A 16218-nucleotide genomic window follows, 5' to 3' on the forward strand; every position below is an offset into this window, starting at 1 on the left:
GGCCCCGGGCCCGCCGCCCGCCCCCCGCGCCGCCCCCGCTCCCCCCGCCCCCCCGCCCCCCCCCCCCCCCCCCCCCCCCCCCAAAATGGGGCTTTTTTTTTTTTTTTCTATTCAGCATTCTGGGGAAGGAAAAAAAATCTCCCTGCTTGTACTAAATGCATAGAAACACACTAAAATATGTTCCACCTTACCTGTGTTCAGAGGGGTATGTGTCTTCATTTCTCTGAAATCTTGTCTAAGCAAAGATTGGACACCACTGTTGTCCTTCCTCAGAATCTCCTAGTATATCCCTTGTAGGTGTAAATAGATGTGGCACCATCTATTTCAGGTGCAGGTCTTCCTGAAGAACACAAGAGAAAATTTAGCCATGATATTTCTTTTCTAAAATAAATGTATATTACCAAAAGGATATTTCACTCATTCTCTAATCTGCTTCCACTTCTGTTAAGGGATATTGCAAGATGTCCAGTTTAGCTAAATAATGTTTTGAATTTGTCACTTCAGAATTCTTAAAGGAAAATCTTTTATTCTGCTTGAGGCCCAAAGAGGAAATTTTAATGAGCAAAAATGATGAAAGTAAAAACTACGGCACCTGTACTAAAAGGTAAACTGAATTTCTAGCTGTTCCCTTTTTATGATCTCAGATAACAGGTGTTTAAGTACTTTAGCAAATGGTTTTCTGTTTGGCTGTGTATTTCTATTTCCATAAGCCTCATTGTCCATTTTACATACAAGGAAACCGAGCAGTGGGGCTGGTCGTGGCAGCATCCAGAGGCATTTTTGCACCTGTGGTGCGTGAAGTCACTGTTTTGTTGCTGGCAGGGTTCTCTGCAGCAATCACACATCCAACTGCCTGACAGAGAAGAAGGCATATCAGGTAGTAAAAAGTGCAGGCAGTCATTCTTGCTCCTACAATTCCATTTTCACTGTTGGAAACGTTATGAATGCAGAAAAAGGAGCTGGGCCTCACCTCCATTGAAAATGTACTCCACAAGGTTAATTGCCTTGCCCAAGGAAATCTGTAGAAGCGCCAGGAATAGCAGTCAGATTTCCTGGCACGCTGCCCTGTGCCTGCAGCTCAAGGCCATCCTTCCTTAGTACAGCTTGCTGTGAGCAGGTTGGGCAGGGGAGGGAAGCACATGTTTGAATTCTGTGTCTTAAACCAATATGTGCTTTTTACCTGTTTCTGTAAACTCAGGGATGAGTTTGCAGAACAGACAGTATCTCTAGCATGTGTCTAGCTGGTGGGCAGTGACATCTAGAAGTAAGAAACTGGAAAGGTGTGTGTTCTTTAAATACAGCGTAGAGTGGAGAGGTTTGGTACCAGCAGGGGTTTGATACTTGAACCAAACAGAAATAAAAGCCTGAAAAGTGTTTGAAAACAGTGTGCTTATCAGTGGTATGTTCTCCCCTTTGTAACCCAGTTACATACAGAAGTCCAGTACTGGTTCAGTGAACGTCAGATGTAGTCACAACGCCACGGTGCCTAGTTTCTTGAATGTGGTTGATCTGTTTTTCAGGACTAGCTGGTCTGAGCCGTAGCTATGGGACAAGGTGATGCTAGGCCACCTCATCCAGGTGGTATTTCCATTCCCCGTCCTTCTTCTGGGCAGTGGTGCAGGGGGAATGAAAATCCATGTGATAAAGCGTGATTCAGGATAGAAGGTTCAGAGTCAAGACTTCCAGGATTTCTTCTAGTTTCTGACTAATTATGCACCTTATTTGATGTATCCGTGCCAAATTCTGTTTTAAACTGCACACCTCAGTAACACAGTACCTGTACAAGAAAATACTAGGTTTACTCTCTGCCAGAGATAGAAAAGGGCCATCTTAGAAATGGCAGTCATCCCCTGTGGGGATGAATTTACTCCTCTCAATTAAGAACTCTGATAATAATTAAAGAGAAGTAATACTTTTGGCTTCATTCTGCATTTTTTACAGACCCAAGTAAGAGATGTGGATGCTGAAGGAATGCAGGGTTGATCCTGTCCTGGAAGGACTTAGGGGGAGGCTAGTATGGGGATAATTAATATTTGGAAAGTGCTTTCAGGTGATTGGATGAAAGTCATGACATACTGTGAGTGCAAGTATTATTTCCTCTTCCTTAATACTGGGAGTGGGTCTCAATTGAAATTGCCACTCTGTATTATATTTTAGGCACAATGCTAGATTTTCAACAAAAAAAGTGAGCTTCTTTCAGTAAGTAGCTACAAAATATCCTCATCAGGAGGTGGCTTCTAATTTTGCTGCACACAATTTGGAAGGAGAAAAAATATTTTTTGTACCAGCAGTGGTGTATTTTATACCCATTCTCACTCTGCTGTCTTTAATTTATTTTATACTGGGTATCAATTATAAATACAAAGGGAGCACAGTTTACAACAGTGTTTACAAGTGCACCTGTTTTTCTATCCCAAGACCTATCTGAGATATTCATCAGACTACAAAGGGAAAAAAAATAATAAAAAAATAAAAATAGGGGGACAAGAATCCAACTGAAATTGCAATCAATGCATTTGATTGAGATCAATGCAGACCTTACTGTTCAAATAGTCAGGTTAGGATATGGGGTATAGTGGTTTAAAGATGCAGTAGTGACACTGCTGGTAAAGGAGGAAGAGATCTTTTAAAGTCCCAGATTTTTCAGCCTTCAGAGGGAACCCTAAACCAGGACACCAAGGCCTGGGAAGATGCAGGATTGAATGAAAGAGCCGTGCATTGAGGAACGTGTAATCCTGGTGCTGTAGCTGATAATGCTCATAATGTGCTGTTTGTTTTGCAGTTTTCTGTTATTGCCTGTTCAGAACCATTCTGATTTCACCGCAAATGCTTATCAGCCTTGCTGTTTTTGGAGGCTGTTGATAGGATATGATTTCCTTGTTTGTAGTACAGAGGCAGGCAAATTTCTTCGTCTTGCTTCAGTGTTGGGGTGATTTCTTTCTACGAAGGTAATCTTTCTGCTATGCAAGGGCAGCCGCTGGCCACTCTGAGCTGACAGGCAGGGGAAGGATGTGGTTTTGTTTTCTGAACACAGGCATCCCTGGGCTTCATCCCTCACCTCTTGTAGCCTGCTGCTGTGGGAAATCTGTTCACCCTAAGCTGCACACTGCCTCATTAGGATTTTAGGAGCCTGACCTGGAAGGGGACAGCTGCTCTAATCTGCTTGACAAAACCTTTCTCATTTAATCTTTCTACAGGCAGTGATGTGAAATAGGTGCAGAGAGGGATCCATTCACCTCATATATCTCCATCCCACTCTCCACAAGGTGATCCACTGAGCTTTCATTGAATTAATATGTCTATCCTTCCTCTCACTGTATAGGGAATCAGAAATGTGGCACTTGTAGCACGCTACTTGGGGCTAATTTACTTAGCCATCTCATAAGGGTGGATGCTTGATGGAGGGGGACTGGAAGTCCTAGGTCCTGAGTACTGCTCAGCAGGGGCCAAACCTGTGTGCCGAGAGAAGTGACATGCCATGAGCTGGTCCAGGTGAGAACTCCTCAAACCCAGGGCATTTAAAAGTAATGTGGCCAAATGCCAGCAGATAAAAACAAGAAGCAGCCTTGCCTGGTGTTTTAGCCACGCACATAGAAATCTGGGGGGACCGTCCTAGAGCTGCTTCTTGTGTGATCTCTGGAGAACATGGCCTGGAACACCACTTCTGTCTTAGTTTGAACAACTAACAAGTTAAGACCCTTAACTAATAACTCAAACGATAGCTTCTTTTTTTTTTTTCTTTTTTTTTCTTTTTTTTTTTTTTTCCTTCTTGGACCTTTTGTCTGCATAGAATTCAGCTTCGGGGGAAAGGCTGGAGAATGTTTCTCACCCAGGAGGGAAGCACAGGAACTGAGCATTAAGACACTTGTGTAGGAAGTGTGGGTTTGGTTCTTCCTCATGTTAACTAGTGGGCAGACTCCCTTTGAGTGCTCCCACTCCTAGACAGCAAACTACAAGTTGGGTTTGAGCACTGTGAATGGAGTTGTGTTCTGTCCTGGCCTGAAGGACGTCTCCTGAAAGGAGTTGTGTTTTGTCCTGTAGCTCCGAAGGTTTCTCCAGGCTGTGGAGCTGGACTGACTGTGGGTGGCTGTCAGCTGAGACTCGAAATGCACCAAGTGTTAGTTGGGATGTAAGGCTTACTACCTGAGACTAACAATTCTGAGCATGGTCAGCTAATTGAACTTCAGTGTGCAGAGGGCTTTAGGGTTAAGCAGGAAAATACTAGAGAGCTGAGGAGCTGAGAGTCAAGCAGCTGAAAGGAAGAAATAGATGTGTTGGATCCCATCCTAGAGCACTCTGCACACACATAAGACATTATTTGTATGTTTTAAAGTGTGGCTGCAAAAATTTTGCAGGCAACAGCTTGCTGTAATCTATTTACACATGATTTTGATTCTTTCTCTTACTGATTCAGATAGTATTGCATGCTATTATTGTACGTATCATAAACTTCCAGGATTTTGGTGATTCAGTTATATATATATGTGTGCGTGTGCTATTTCTGTATCAGTTTTAGGAGGCTAGCAATGCATAACATATTTCTTTATTCTGCTTTTTCTTTATATATATATATATATATATATACATACATATATATACACTTGTAATAAACTTGCTACCTTCAGTTTGTTTTATTACAGTCTCCCAGTCCTGAGAACTGTTGAATCTGCATGTTGATCTGCAGGGTCAGACTGTGGTGCTGCTTATGATGACTTAAATAATAGCACTGATAAATTACATTTGAAGTAGTGTATTAGCGGTGTATCTGCATCAGGGTCAATGAGAACAAAGTCTGGTCCACAGAGGTTGGTTGGCTCTGATTAACAGTGATTTGCCTGTAGTGGCAGTCTCCATTTTGGAGCCATTAAGACTGTCAGTGAATTGGCAAGATGCAGAAGTTTTACATCCTGTCTGTTTAAAATAACTGCTGGGAGCTTAAGCATTCAGACTGGTCATTCCTGTATGTAGAAAAATCATGACTTTACCCAATACATTATCTTAATCCATTTTGACTGTTATATCAATTATCCTAATAAACAGCAATTGGAGCCTTTTACAAGACATAATACAAACACATATGTGAGCTTCACTATTGTGATCTTATCAAAGTTGCATTGTGTTAACATGTTCTTGGGGTTTCCTTAGTATTCACACTGAACTCATTCATACTCTGGCCGCTCATGCTGCATTGTTTCCTGTTAATGACGTTAGACACCTTGAGAAATCTGCTTGGGGACTCTTATTCCAGACAAGTGTCTGTTTGGGTCTTAAAAAAAGCAATTCACACAACACATTGACAAAACAATGCACTCGAATCACGGTGTTAAAAATGCAGAAGAGACAAAGATTAGCATTCATTGACACTCATAAACTACTTGAAGGAGGCAGAGGTGTATGAAGCAGAGGTGCTTCACTTGCAAACTTCCCATTTAAATCAGGGATGACCATCCAAGCATGAAACAATTATTTCATGAAGTTTTATATGTAAGTCTAGTTGAGAAAGATAGATGAGCAGTCTGTCAGTGACTGGTGGTCCCTCAGGTCAAGTAGATGGAGCATGCAGCCAGGAGATGCATGATAAAATCTTACACCTGTTGAAGTTAGTGGCCAAACTCCTAAGGACATTGGTTGCCTGGGTTTCAGCCCATCTGCCACTGGCATGGTGCATAACTGCATCTGCTGGTTGGTTATTAGCTCTATAAATTATGCAGATAGCTATGTTTGGACAAAACAAGTCATTTGAGGCATAATATACATGTTCCTGTTAGGCACCAGACGAACAGAAACGTTACAGTGACTATCACATGGCAAGGATATTATTTAAAATGATCTGTAAATATGATACATTTGTAATTTGTGTCAAGTTTTAAGCAGACACTATGTGAATAACAGGCAGGCTGTACTTGTGCAGAGATATACAGATAACAGCTTTTTGCTGATACTTTTTAACTGTAAAGCAACTTGTATGCTGTATAAATAGTATTGATTCTTAAAGAAGTAGAAGCTTATTATTATTCAATCACTTCAGTGTGCACTATTTGAAAACTGGAATATGGATACCTCTGCACTTTAGCCTTCCACATTTTTTTCTAAGATAAAGACATGGTTTTGAAAATGCATGAATGATCTTGCTGCTTCTGCTTGTACAGTCTTCATTAAGGGTATGCTCAGCAGTGGTCAAATGTAGATACATTATGAGCATATGTTACTCAGTGAAACTCTTTTTCAGGCAAGTCTGTGTAAAATACTTGCTCCATTGAAGAAAATTCAGTTATAGGCCTCTCATTGACTTTGTTGCAGTTAGGATTTCCCTCCAAATACTTGCAAATGGTGACATACAAATTGCTATCCCCTTCTTAGTTATGCTAACCCAAAGCCACTGATTATGGTTTTGAATAAGGGAAAGAATTCGCCCCTTCATCTACAGCATCTCTTGAGGGAGGTTTTGTGCATCATACTTTCAGTTTCAACTAGATCAAAATTCCTTAGGTAAGGGCAATATCCATTGCACAGACAGCAAGAAAGAGAAATTACATTCTAGCTGTAGTTCACACACGCACACAAAAGCATTTCAAAATTATATGCTTAATAACAATTTTGCTCCAAGCAGAAGCTATTTCATCTCTTTCAACACTCATTTCAGGAAGTAGAAGAGCCACTGCAGGCAAACCAGATGCCATTGTTTTCCAAGAAAAAGATTATTAATCCTGTGCTTACATATCACTAAGAAAGCTACTTAAGAAGGAGTTAGAGCCATCATGATCTTTGTGCATCATTATAAATCATTGTGGTTTGCTTTGTGTGATTAAAATTTCAGACAGTTAATTAAATGATGTCCCAGAGCAAGTTTTGTACATTGCAAGGCTCTGTGCTTCCTTCTGTACACCCATTATCCTGAGTGTCTAATAACTAGGGTGCAGAACTCTATTGATTTTTTTTAGCTTCCTCATGTTTTTGTTGACTTTTTAATTTTCATAAGAGCTTTAGTGTCCATATTGCAAAAAGCCAGGGAAAGGATTTTGTCTTTCCTTTACACTTCTGCAACGTGAGCACTTTGCATAAGTGTAGAGATAGAAGTGAAGTGTAGCTGCATCCTTTCTCAGTCTGTCTTCTCATCCACACTGACTTCCGAGTACTTAGCTTGCCCACTCTCCTTATTCAGGGCTACATAAATGTCAGGGGTAGAAGCTTTGAAAAAGTTCTCTCTTTGAGTAATTTGAGCATGATAAGACAGATGAAAATTTGAAAAGGGCATTTATTTAATTAAAAAATGTCTGACGGGATTTATTTGGAGGCTATCCAACAAAATCAACAGCTGACTAAGACTAAATATGAGAAATTTCAGGTAACCATTAAGGAGGTCTTAACAGCAAAGAGTAGGAGACAGGCAGAAAAAAATGAATGTAGAGCCTAAATCAAAAGTACAGAGCTATTCCTGCAGCATTTTATATGTGGAGCCCATGCACAGTCCATGCTATAAGCTCTATTAGAGCAAGCAATGGAGAATTGTCCTCCTGGGTTCTTAGGTTGGACCTGAGCTTATCAGCTGTCAGCTCAGTTGTGTCCCATACACTGATATCAAAATTTTCAGTATAGGGTGAAAAAGTGCACGTTATCCATCTTTTACCTTAATGACTGTGGTGAGTCAGTCGTGGCCCCTCCTCCTCCTGCTTCTAGGAAATTGAAAGGAAAAACAGTTTTTGCTTTATCAGAACTGAAGGTGATGCTGAAAGATCTTGTGTTCACAACAGTTCTATTTCACACCTCAAGGCACAAGGCAGTTGTCTTGTATACCTGGGTTAGCTGTGGAAAGAAAAAGTTTAGGAGGTCCCATCCTGTCTCCCCTCCTTCCATTTTTCCCTCTCACATTCCTTTTTCAGATCCTATTGCTCAGCCAGACACCTAGGGATCTTCTAACAAGCTTATTATGATTGTCTTTCTCTGTTGTGGAGGGAGTAGCCAGACCCCAGAGCCGAAAGCCATGTCAGCTTGAGGACAAGGGCAGAATTTTGGGAGGTTTGAAGGCAGTTAAAAATCACTTAATTCCCTTCATTCCCTTCTGTTTGAAGCTGTGTGCTTGATTTTGCGCTTCCAGAGAGTGCAGCAAAGAATGGGGCCCATAGCACATGATTTAGTCTACTGCTGACATCAAGTTTGGCCCACACATCACTAGTGCCAAGGCTGAGTTTGGGTGGCAACAGATCAGCACTGTGAATGACTTATAAATGAAAGAGAAAATTTTAAGGGGTATTTTCATACTTGGTGTGAGTGAAAAGTCAATAATATTATTTATGCAGATGGGAATGCCCGTGCCTGGTGAGGTGCAGTGTTGTTGTAGCTAATCTCAGGTATATTTGTATTTGAGCATGGATTTTCTCCTTCGCACAGAGGTTCTCCTTCTAGTGGGTCTGTCGATTGAGTCATAACCCCACAATTGACATCATAGTCTGTGGTCATGGAAACTATGGCAATCTCATTTCATTTTAATAGCAGTCTCTGAACGATGGGAAAATGAGCTGTAAGAGAGGAGTTTGCTGTTTAAACTCGATTATCTTTGGTAACTATCAGAAAGTATTAAGACATAGCTCTGTAGGACCAGATTGATTCTTGGTGTAGCACTGCTGAAGGCACTTGAGTTACCCCAGGGAGGAACTTACCCCCTGTGTCTGGAATGACTTGATGGCAAACATGTGAAGAGGAAGTGAATTTATGCTCCAGTTTAATATATTGGAAAGTTTCCCCTCGTCTGAAAGTCTTTCTTTATCTCTGAATTTCCTGGCTTTTGTGGATTTATATTAGATCCTTAATGTTATTTCAGTGTATTTTTTCTGGAGTTTGATGTCTTTTGGGTTGTTTTTATTGGGGATATTATATATCTATATATATTTAATGAAAGTAAAAGCAGTCTTCCATTGAGGTCACAAAACTTTCATGAACACTATGTACCTACTAAGAGCAAGGCGTCTTTTATTTGAAATCTATGGTTGTTGCTTGCTTACCTAAAGCATTCATTTTGATGAGAAGAAAGATGAAAATGTCTCCTGAAGAGCACTATAGCACCTATTTTCCAAAGTTTAAATATTAGTAATTTTTAATCCTTTACAAAAAATTACCTCTACAGCTCGTGGAGAAAGCTTGTAACATCTTAAAATTAATGATCTTCAGTATAAATAGAATATCAGTGCAACATGGTTGTTGAAATCTTTAAAAAGAATTGTTGTTTTTTTTTTAGGGGGGATACATGGAAAGATGGAATAAGCCAGTTACATGCTGTACTGACATGCAAGTGACTCACCCTTATTCTGCATCAGAATTCCCCATCATAAGCCTCCTTAGTAGCCCAAGTTGTGGAAAGATTATGTACAAAGTCAGACCATGGGGAGCAGAGTCATTTGAGGATGTGGGTTAATGGAGAGTGTCATTTCTGCACCAACAGAGTTCCTCCTATAAACAAGACTGTTCTCTCTCGCTTGTGTAGGTTTACTGAACCCATGACATTTCCCCAGTTATGGAATGGTATAAGGGGACAAAGAGCAATAGCCACAGGTTTTGGCAAGGGAAATTCCCATGGAGCACAGTGAAGGGGGGTGACCAACTGGATGCATGCTGGGGAATCTCCCTCCTTGAAGATTTTCAAAAGTCAACTAGAGAAACCCCTGATCAACCTGATCCAACTTTGAATTTAAAGTTAGTCTTGCTTTGAGCAAGAGGTGGGACTAGAAAGTATCTAGGCGCCTTCCAACACAGATTTTATGCTTTTATGCTATACCTGTCAAATTACAGAAGCCCGTTGTGTCTTAGATCTTTTAATGACTGAGAATGTCACCAGAGTGAGTAATTTTATAATAGGGTCCAATTGATGCATAAATTCTTGATGCACAAAATCAGCCACAGATTTTTTCCTTTGTTCAGAAGGGAAGAGAGACACAAGGTTAACAAGAGTTTTAATGTAAGATCATGTGTTCTAGAAATATCTTTTCAAAATGCAATAAATATGTACATGACCAGTAATCTTTTCTAACACTGCTCCTGGACCAACGATGGTGAAGGAAATTCTTCTCTCCCTGGTCTATGACAACACTGTGTGAACATACGTTATACATCAGATCTGGGGAAAAATTTTTGTTTCCTTCCTTTTTCTATTTCTGTGAGTAGTTACAGGAAAACAGCCTTTTTGTTTTTAAGAGCTCATCTGCTCAACCTGTTTATTCCCTACTTACAGTTTTACTAATCCTTTTTTTTGTGACACCAGAATCATTTCCACAGCAACCAGTTGTGATGTTGCAAACAAAGGATTATGACTTCAGGTGCAGCATGAACAGATGAACTCTTTAGAAACAGGTTTTCAGTTAAATGACCCTATTAATAAAGAATGAGAGTGGAAGGAAAAAAAAAACACTCATGATATGCAGTACCAACAGATTTGATTCAAGCTGAACAGTTGTTAGGATTTCCTATAGGGTTATAGCATTATATGAAGGCAATAAAATTCATGAATCAGTCAGAAATTGATTTTTCACATCTCTGTTAGAAATACTGAAGCTGCTATTTAAAACTGCTCTGTTTGTCAGAAACAAGTTACGTCCTGACTTGCGTGGTGTTTGAAAGCAGCACAAAACCCCACAGTGTAACTATTATTGAAGAAGACACTATTGATTCCTCAAGGGCTTTGCTGTGAGTGTGTTCCCCATGTAGCTGACTGCAGCAATGATTTTTTTGCCAAAGCTTCCTCAGACTGTCAGCAGCAAACATTTCTGATGACCTTTCATGGCATCACATTGACTGCTGGAGTGACCTGGGGAAAGACTTCTGCCAAGAATAATCTTACCTTTGATGCCAGAAGCTCCCAAATCTTTTTGTTGATGTTTCCTACTTCCAGTTTCCTTTTGGTTTTATGGCTTTTCTTTCACATCCGCTCTTCTTAGTTGTCGTCAGGCTCATAAACCCCACTTGAAGGAGTCACGACACTCCTCAAGGCTCAAGAACATCTGCCTTACGTCCTTATCAAGCAGGCAGATTTTTAATTTATCCCCAGTTCAGTGGAGTTGTAAGTGTGTACAAGATAACAGATAAAGGAACGGGTCCATACTGGCTGTGGCCATCTGCATCCCTCTAGTCCTCATTCTTCCTAAAACATGCTGGGGAGGCTTACAAACCACAGAAGCTCTGGGACCAAGTTTCTTGCATTTCTTTCTGGCTGCTGACATTGATGGAAGCCTGTCCTTGCCCATGCTTTGGCCTCAGTTCTAGGCTCTGTGCAGAGTTCATGGCCCTGGTTCACTTCAGGCCTGTAATCTGCCACCCTGCAACCACTTTCCAGCCCCATGGCAGCCGTTTTCCTCCACTGCTCTTTCCTGGATATCTTTACCTAAAAGCACCTTGAAAGGAGTAGCAATTTTAGGGAGACTTAATTAAAGGACTGGCATATCCTCATGGAGCTTTCATCTCTCCACATTCATTCTTCAGCTTCTTCGCTTATAAGACCGCGAGACAGGATTCATAGCTGTGGATGTTTCAATTGATGAAGCTGATGAGTTATTGTAGGTCTTGCCATATTTAATTGCATTTATGTTATTGAGACATCTTTGTCTTGCTCTCATTTCCCTCTTCTGATAAAGACAGGAGGGGTTTCTATATGGGCCAGTACCTCTAATCCTAAATGATTTCTAAATTTCCTTTTCCCTTTAGTTTCCCACGAGCGCTATTTCTTAGTTTCTCAGAAATATTTCCCCTAGGATTTGTCTCATTTTTCTGTAGCATTTCAAAGTTTGGACAGAGACTCTTTGCTTCCTGGAGTTTTAATAATTACATCCTCTGTGCCCAGTCATGGCCTGTTAATTGAGTCATACACACCAGGCTTCATAAAGGAATTTTCTGTTTGCTGCTCCTGAGGCAGAAGAAAGAGTTCTCACAAGTAGTATTGGAGGAACAACAACAAATGCACAGGGCTTTTCCTGGGCAGCATGACTGGCTGGGAGGGGTGGGTTGGTGACTCTTTGTTTATCCATCCTGAGGAAGTGTCCTGTGTGAGCTTGCTCTTTGCTTTTATGAGCTGAGAGGAGAAGAGGTAGAGCAGTCCTGGGCTGGGCAGAGTGGTGTTCGGTGACGCTGTTTTCATCAGACGTCTTCTGTAACTTTTGTAATTGTCAAGACAGTGCCTTTGCCCTTTTGAAAACAAGCCATTTTTAATCAATTCTGGCCACAGAATTGTGGCCAGAAATGTGCTTGAAAATTAAGATTGTGTAAGGCCAAATATACTTGGCAGAAAGGCACTTTTAGGATCATTACAGTGGTACTGACACCTTTACATCTTTGTGGAGATGTGGACTGTTTTCAGCCCATGAGTGATACTCAGTTACCCGTGGTAGATGTGTAATTGAGGTCACTAACCACCTTTCCCCATTGACTGGTGAGTCAAGATCAGAGGTGATCATCCATCTCCTGAGCTGCATGTGTGGCCCACGTACAAAGCCAGGCCAGTAAGGGACAAGCATTTCTTGTCTGATTACTCTTCCCATTTTTTCCTATTGCGTTTCTCCTTTCTTTACCCCGTTCCAGGTCTTCCAACCTGCAACAGGTTGCTGTGGGCACCTCTTTCCAGTTCCCTCTTGTGTAAGTAAAACTAGCCCATGGGAATGATGTTCTCAGAAGCATCTACCCTAGCAGACACTGCTTCCCCTGGGCCTTCTAGATAAAGGACCAAGCATTCAGCTTTGTGTGGAGACTTGCAGATATTAATAGGTAGCGTCAGCTGAGGGTTTTGCATACCAGAAATGACAGAGGATAGAAAGAAAACACACTGCGTTTATCAGGTAGCTAGAAAATCTATGGCTGTCAGTGCATAAATGCAAAGATAATGCTGTTCACATTCCTGGTACATGCACAGATATGAAGCATTCACAGGTCCTGCTTGCACTTGCTGCAAAGTCGTTCACCTTTACACACCCAGAGACATTCTGGCTGTGGTGTGGGTGGTTATTTTAGTCTCGGTTTCACAGTAACTGTACCTGGAATGATTATGTGGGCAGCAATGTGAAGCATTTTAATGCAAACGAAAGTGATGAGTGGCGTCGGGTGGAAGTCTCCCTTCCCACACCTCCATGGCAGCCGTGGTGGCAGCTGTGGCTGCTCGGCTCGGTGCTCCGTGTAAGTACCTTCTGCTTCATTTCGGGTTCACATTCATTTTGGTTGCACATTTTAGTTTTGATTTTTTCAGCCTTTTCTTTGCATCTTCTTTTTCTTAAATAAGTACTCTATTCCATTAGCCAAGACTATCTCCAGAGGCGAGTGGGAATGCGTTTCAGTGTTCATTAGTGAAATATTCATCAGATGTTATGCATACAAAACACCCGTGGCTGACGAGTACGTGGTAGTATAAGTATGTAAGTTACAAAAATATCTACAGATCTTGAGTCATTCAGGACTTTCATTGGTCTGGGGGAGATTCTAGGACTGCTGTGAGCGGCTGTGGTGAGCAGTCATGTAGGGATTGGGCAGATCTGATTTGATGGCAAGGAGGTAGTGAATGAAAGAGGTAGTTTGTGTGTAAATTGGATGCCATATGAGAAAGAATAGATTGACCAGTATATGGTTTGTAAGGTTCTTAGCAGTGCCTGTATTTGATCAATTCTTCTGTATATGTAAACACATAGACACACACAGATATTTTAAACTGAAGAAATTCCAAAGCAAAGATCTTTTATTAAACTGTAATTTACAAAATAAAATATTATTGCAGTTCAAACTTTTGAATCCTAATGTTTGTAAGCTTGAGAGACTCAAAATTAAGGTTATATTTTGGAAAAACAAAACAAAACCACCACCAATCCAAACTTGAAAAGTATGTAAATGCTTACTTAAGGTCAATCAATTTTCTGATGTGCCTGTCCTCACAACTGGAATTTTATTGGCAATCCTCATAAAGACACAGCAGTAGTGACCCCTGATAGAATGTATTTGGTAATGTTACCTTGCATTACAGCTCTGTCAAACATCAGTGAGGACAAAATTTTAACCTCTCTCTGCAGTGAAATCATTTGTCTTCTTTTCTGTTTTTTATTTGTGATTTTTCTTTTTTGTGTGTGTGTGATTTTTTTCTTTATCTTTGGAGAGCTTTACTATAAATCCTAAATGTACATCATGCTATCATTTGAAAAGATCTGGCCAACCTTTCTGATTCTTTGTCAGCTGATAGACTAAGTTTCGTCTGGAGTCACCGTGGCAGCTCCTGCTTATGCCTGGCTGTATGGGAAGTGTGCTCAGATCTGGAGAGTGAATTGTCTGCAGGTCAAGTTCAGCCCTCTTAGGTTGTGAGCAGGGAATTGCAGATTTGTACCCAGTGGTAGCAAAGTTACTCAGTCTTGTATTTCTCTGCAAATAGGAGTCCATCTTGCTCCTAAATTCATGCACAACCCTTACATCCATAGTCACAAAAATGTTGTACCTATACATGGAAAATTGCAATAAAAATCCTTAAATTATCTGTGGAATAAATGATATGGAGAACTATATACAGAATATTTAAAATGCACGGAATACACTGAGAGCAATGTTTAATGTTTTGGCAAGCAATCTCAGTCTTCTTGCATGCAGCTAGGGTTGTATTTAATGTGGCGTGTCCTCCATGTGGCATTCAGCTCACTGTGACTTTTCCATTAAGTTTTACTGACATGTGTGCTGCTTTTCTTGAAGTGCTTAGGAAAAGGAAGTTTTGCAGCAACTAATCTCTTTCAGAAAAATAATGATAATGCAGCACTTTACAAAATAAATACGAAAGGTAAATATTTGGTGGGGTTAGTGAGAAGAGTTAAGGTTAGGTAGATTACCATAACTGAACAATCCTGTCCTTTACTTGTTGGCGTGCTTGTTGAAGCAGCTAACTGCTGCTTCAGTTTTTATTTAAAAACTTCAAATTGATATGCTGCTTTAAAAGGCATCAACTTAACTTACCGAGCAAATGAGCAATGATACACTTTCAAGAATACTTGTTAAAGAGTCATTTCCTAGTACCACAAACCAAGGAAGTAATTTTAAATGAGTAACTAGTCGATTTAATAAGTCAGCTAATGTACTGTTTAAAGGAATGGAAATAATTTAATATCAAACTAAAATATTTGATAAAGAACCTATTGTACCTTCATCTGTTATGTTTGAGTCAAGTATTTAAAATATGTGGAAGTGTTTTCTGTGACTTCGATATGCGTTAATCAGATTTTTACAAATGCATTAAACAGACCGGTTGATCCTTTACAGTATGGTTTTAACAAAAGATTATACAGATAGATGGTAAAGTTGACCTTTATTAACATTGCCTTCTGTGGTGGTACGTGGAGATCATTGCATAGTAATCAGGTGCTGATGTAAAATTTTCGGTTTGCCATTACTGCAAAAACGATTCTTTAGTACTAGAAGGCAGTTAGCAGCACTAAGCAATAAAAGCTGTATGCTCAGAAAAAGTCCAAAATTTCAATTCCAATATGTTTGTCTTTTAGGTTGGGCTGCAAAATATTTTTCTGTTTAAAGTGAAGTTAACAAGCTCTTTTACATGGAAAATTTTTTCCTTCACTCAGGCTTTAAATTGTTTCTCTCCTCTATTTGTAAATTGCATCTGTCAGTCGGATGGGAGAAGTATTGCTGAATTATCTTATCCTGTTGTGATTAAAATCACCTCCTTCATGTAGCAGCAGCATAACTTTATAGCATTTACAAAAAATCTTTTTTATGTATTAAAAATAAGTATAGCAACAGTAATAGATACAATAGCAGTAATGAGTGATGAAAGGAATATAGAAAAAAAAGAAATGGATATGTAGCTGTACTACAGTACTTTCAGTGATTTTTTGGTACTTTCTTCCCTAAGTAGGGAAACAAACAATGAGCATGGCTGAAAATTCAGTATCATAGAAAAGTCATTAATGATTGATAATAGTGTAAATTGATGTGGCTATAGATTTTTTTTATTTTATTTTTTTCTTTTAGCAACCTTTCTAAAAAGGTAGAAAACAATAGAAAAACATGTTCTTTTTAATGTCCTGTATAATGCAATAGCAAAAATAATGTTTACTAAGAATGCTAGTATTTGGGTGGTTTTTCTTCCATCTGTAGCTCTTGATACTGTATTTTTAAGGGTAGTGAGATTCGTGACTTTAAAGAATTTTGTAATTAACGTCTTTTTTTTTTTTTTTTTTTTTTTTCCCAATTAGGGGCTGTGAGGGTCAG

The 16218-nt window shown here is 39.9% G+C and overlaps 1 protein-coding gene across 4 annotated transcripts in view; it reads left to right on the plus strand.

The window, feature by feature from the left end:
• Positions 1-16218, plus strand: part of HMGA2 (high mobility group AT-hook 2) — a 115384-nt gene that overhangs the window by 17005 nt on the left and 82161 nt on the right. The window contains exon 4 of one of the 4 annotated variants that reach the window (XM_035344462.1): positions 116-198. The exons of the other annotated variants lie outside the window; for them this stretch is intronic. Coding sequence (XP_035200353.1) covers positions 116-163 — 48 coding nt within the window. The 3' untranslated portion in view covers positions 164-198. Of the gene's footprint in view, positions 1-115; positions 199-16218 lie in introns of those variants that run through there. 4 annotated transcript variants of the gene reach the window in all.

Source organism: Oxyura jamaicensis, chromosome 1, assembly GCF_011077185.1.
Source record: "Oxyura jamaicensis isolate SHBP4307 breed ruddy duck chromosome 1, BPBGC_Ojam_1.0, whole genome shotgun sequence".
NCBI lineage: Eukaryota > Metazoa > Chordata > Aves > Anseriformes > Anatidae > Oxyura > Oxyura jamaicensis.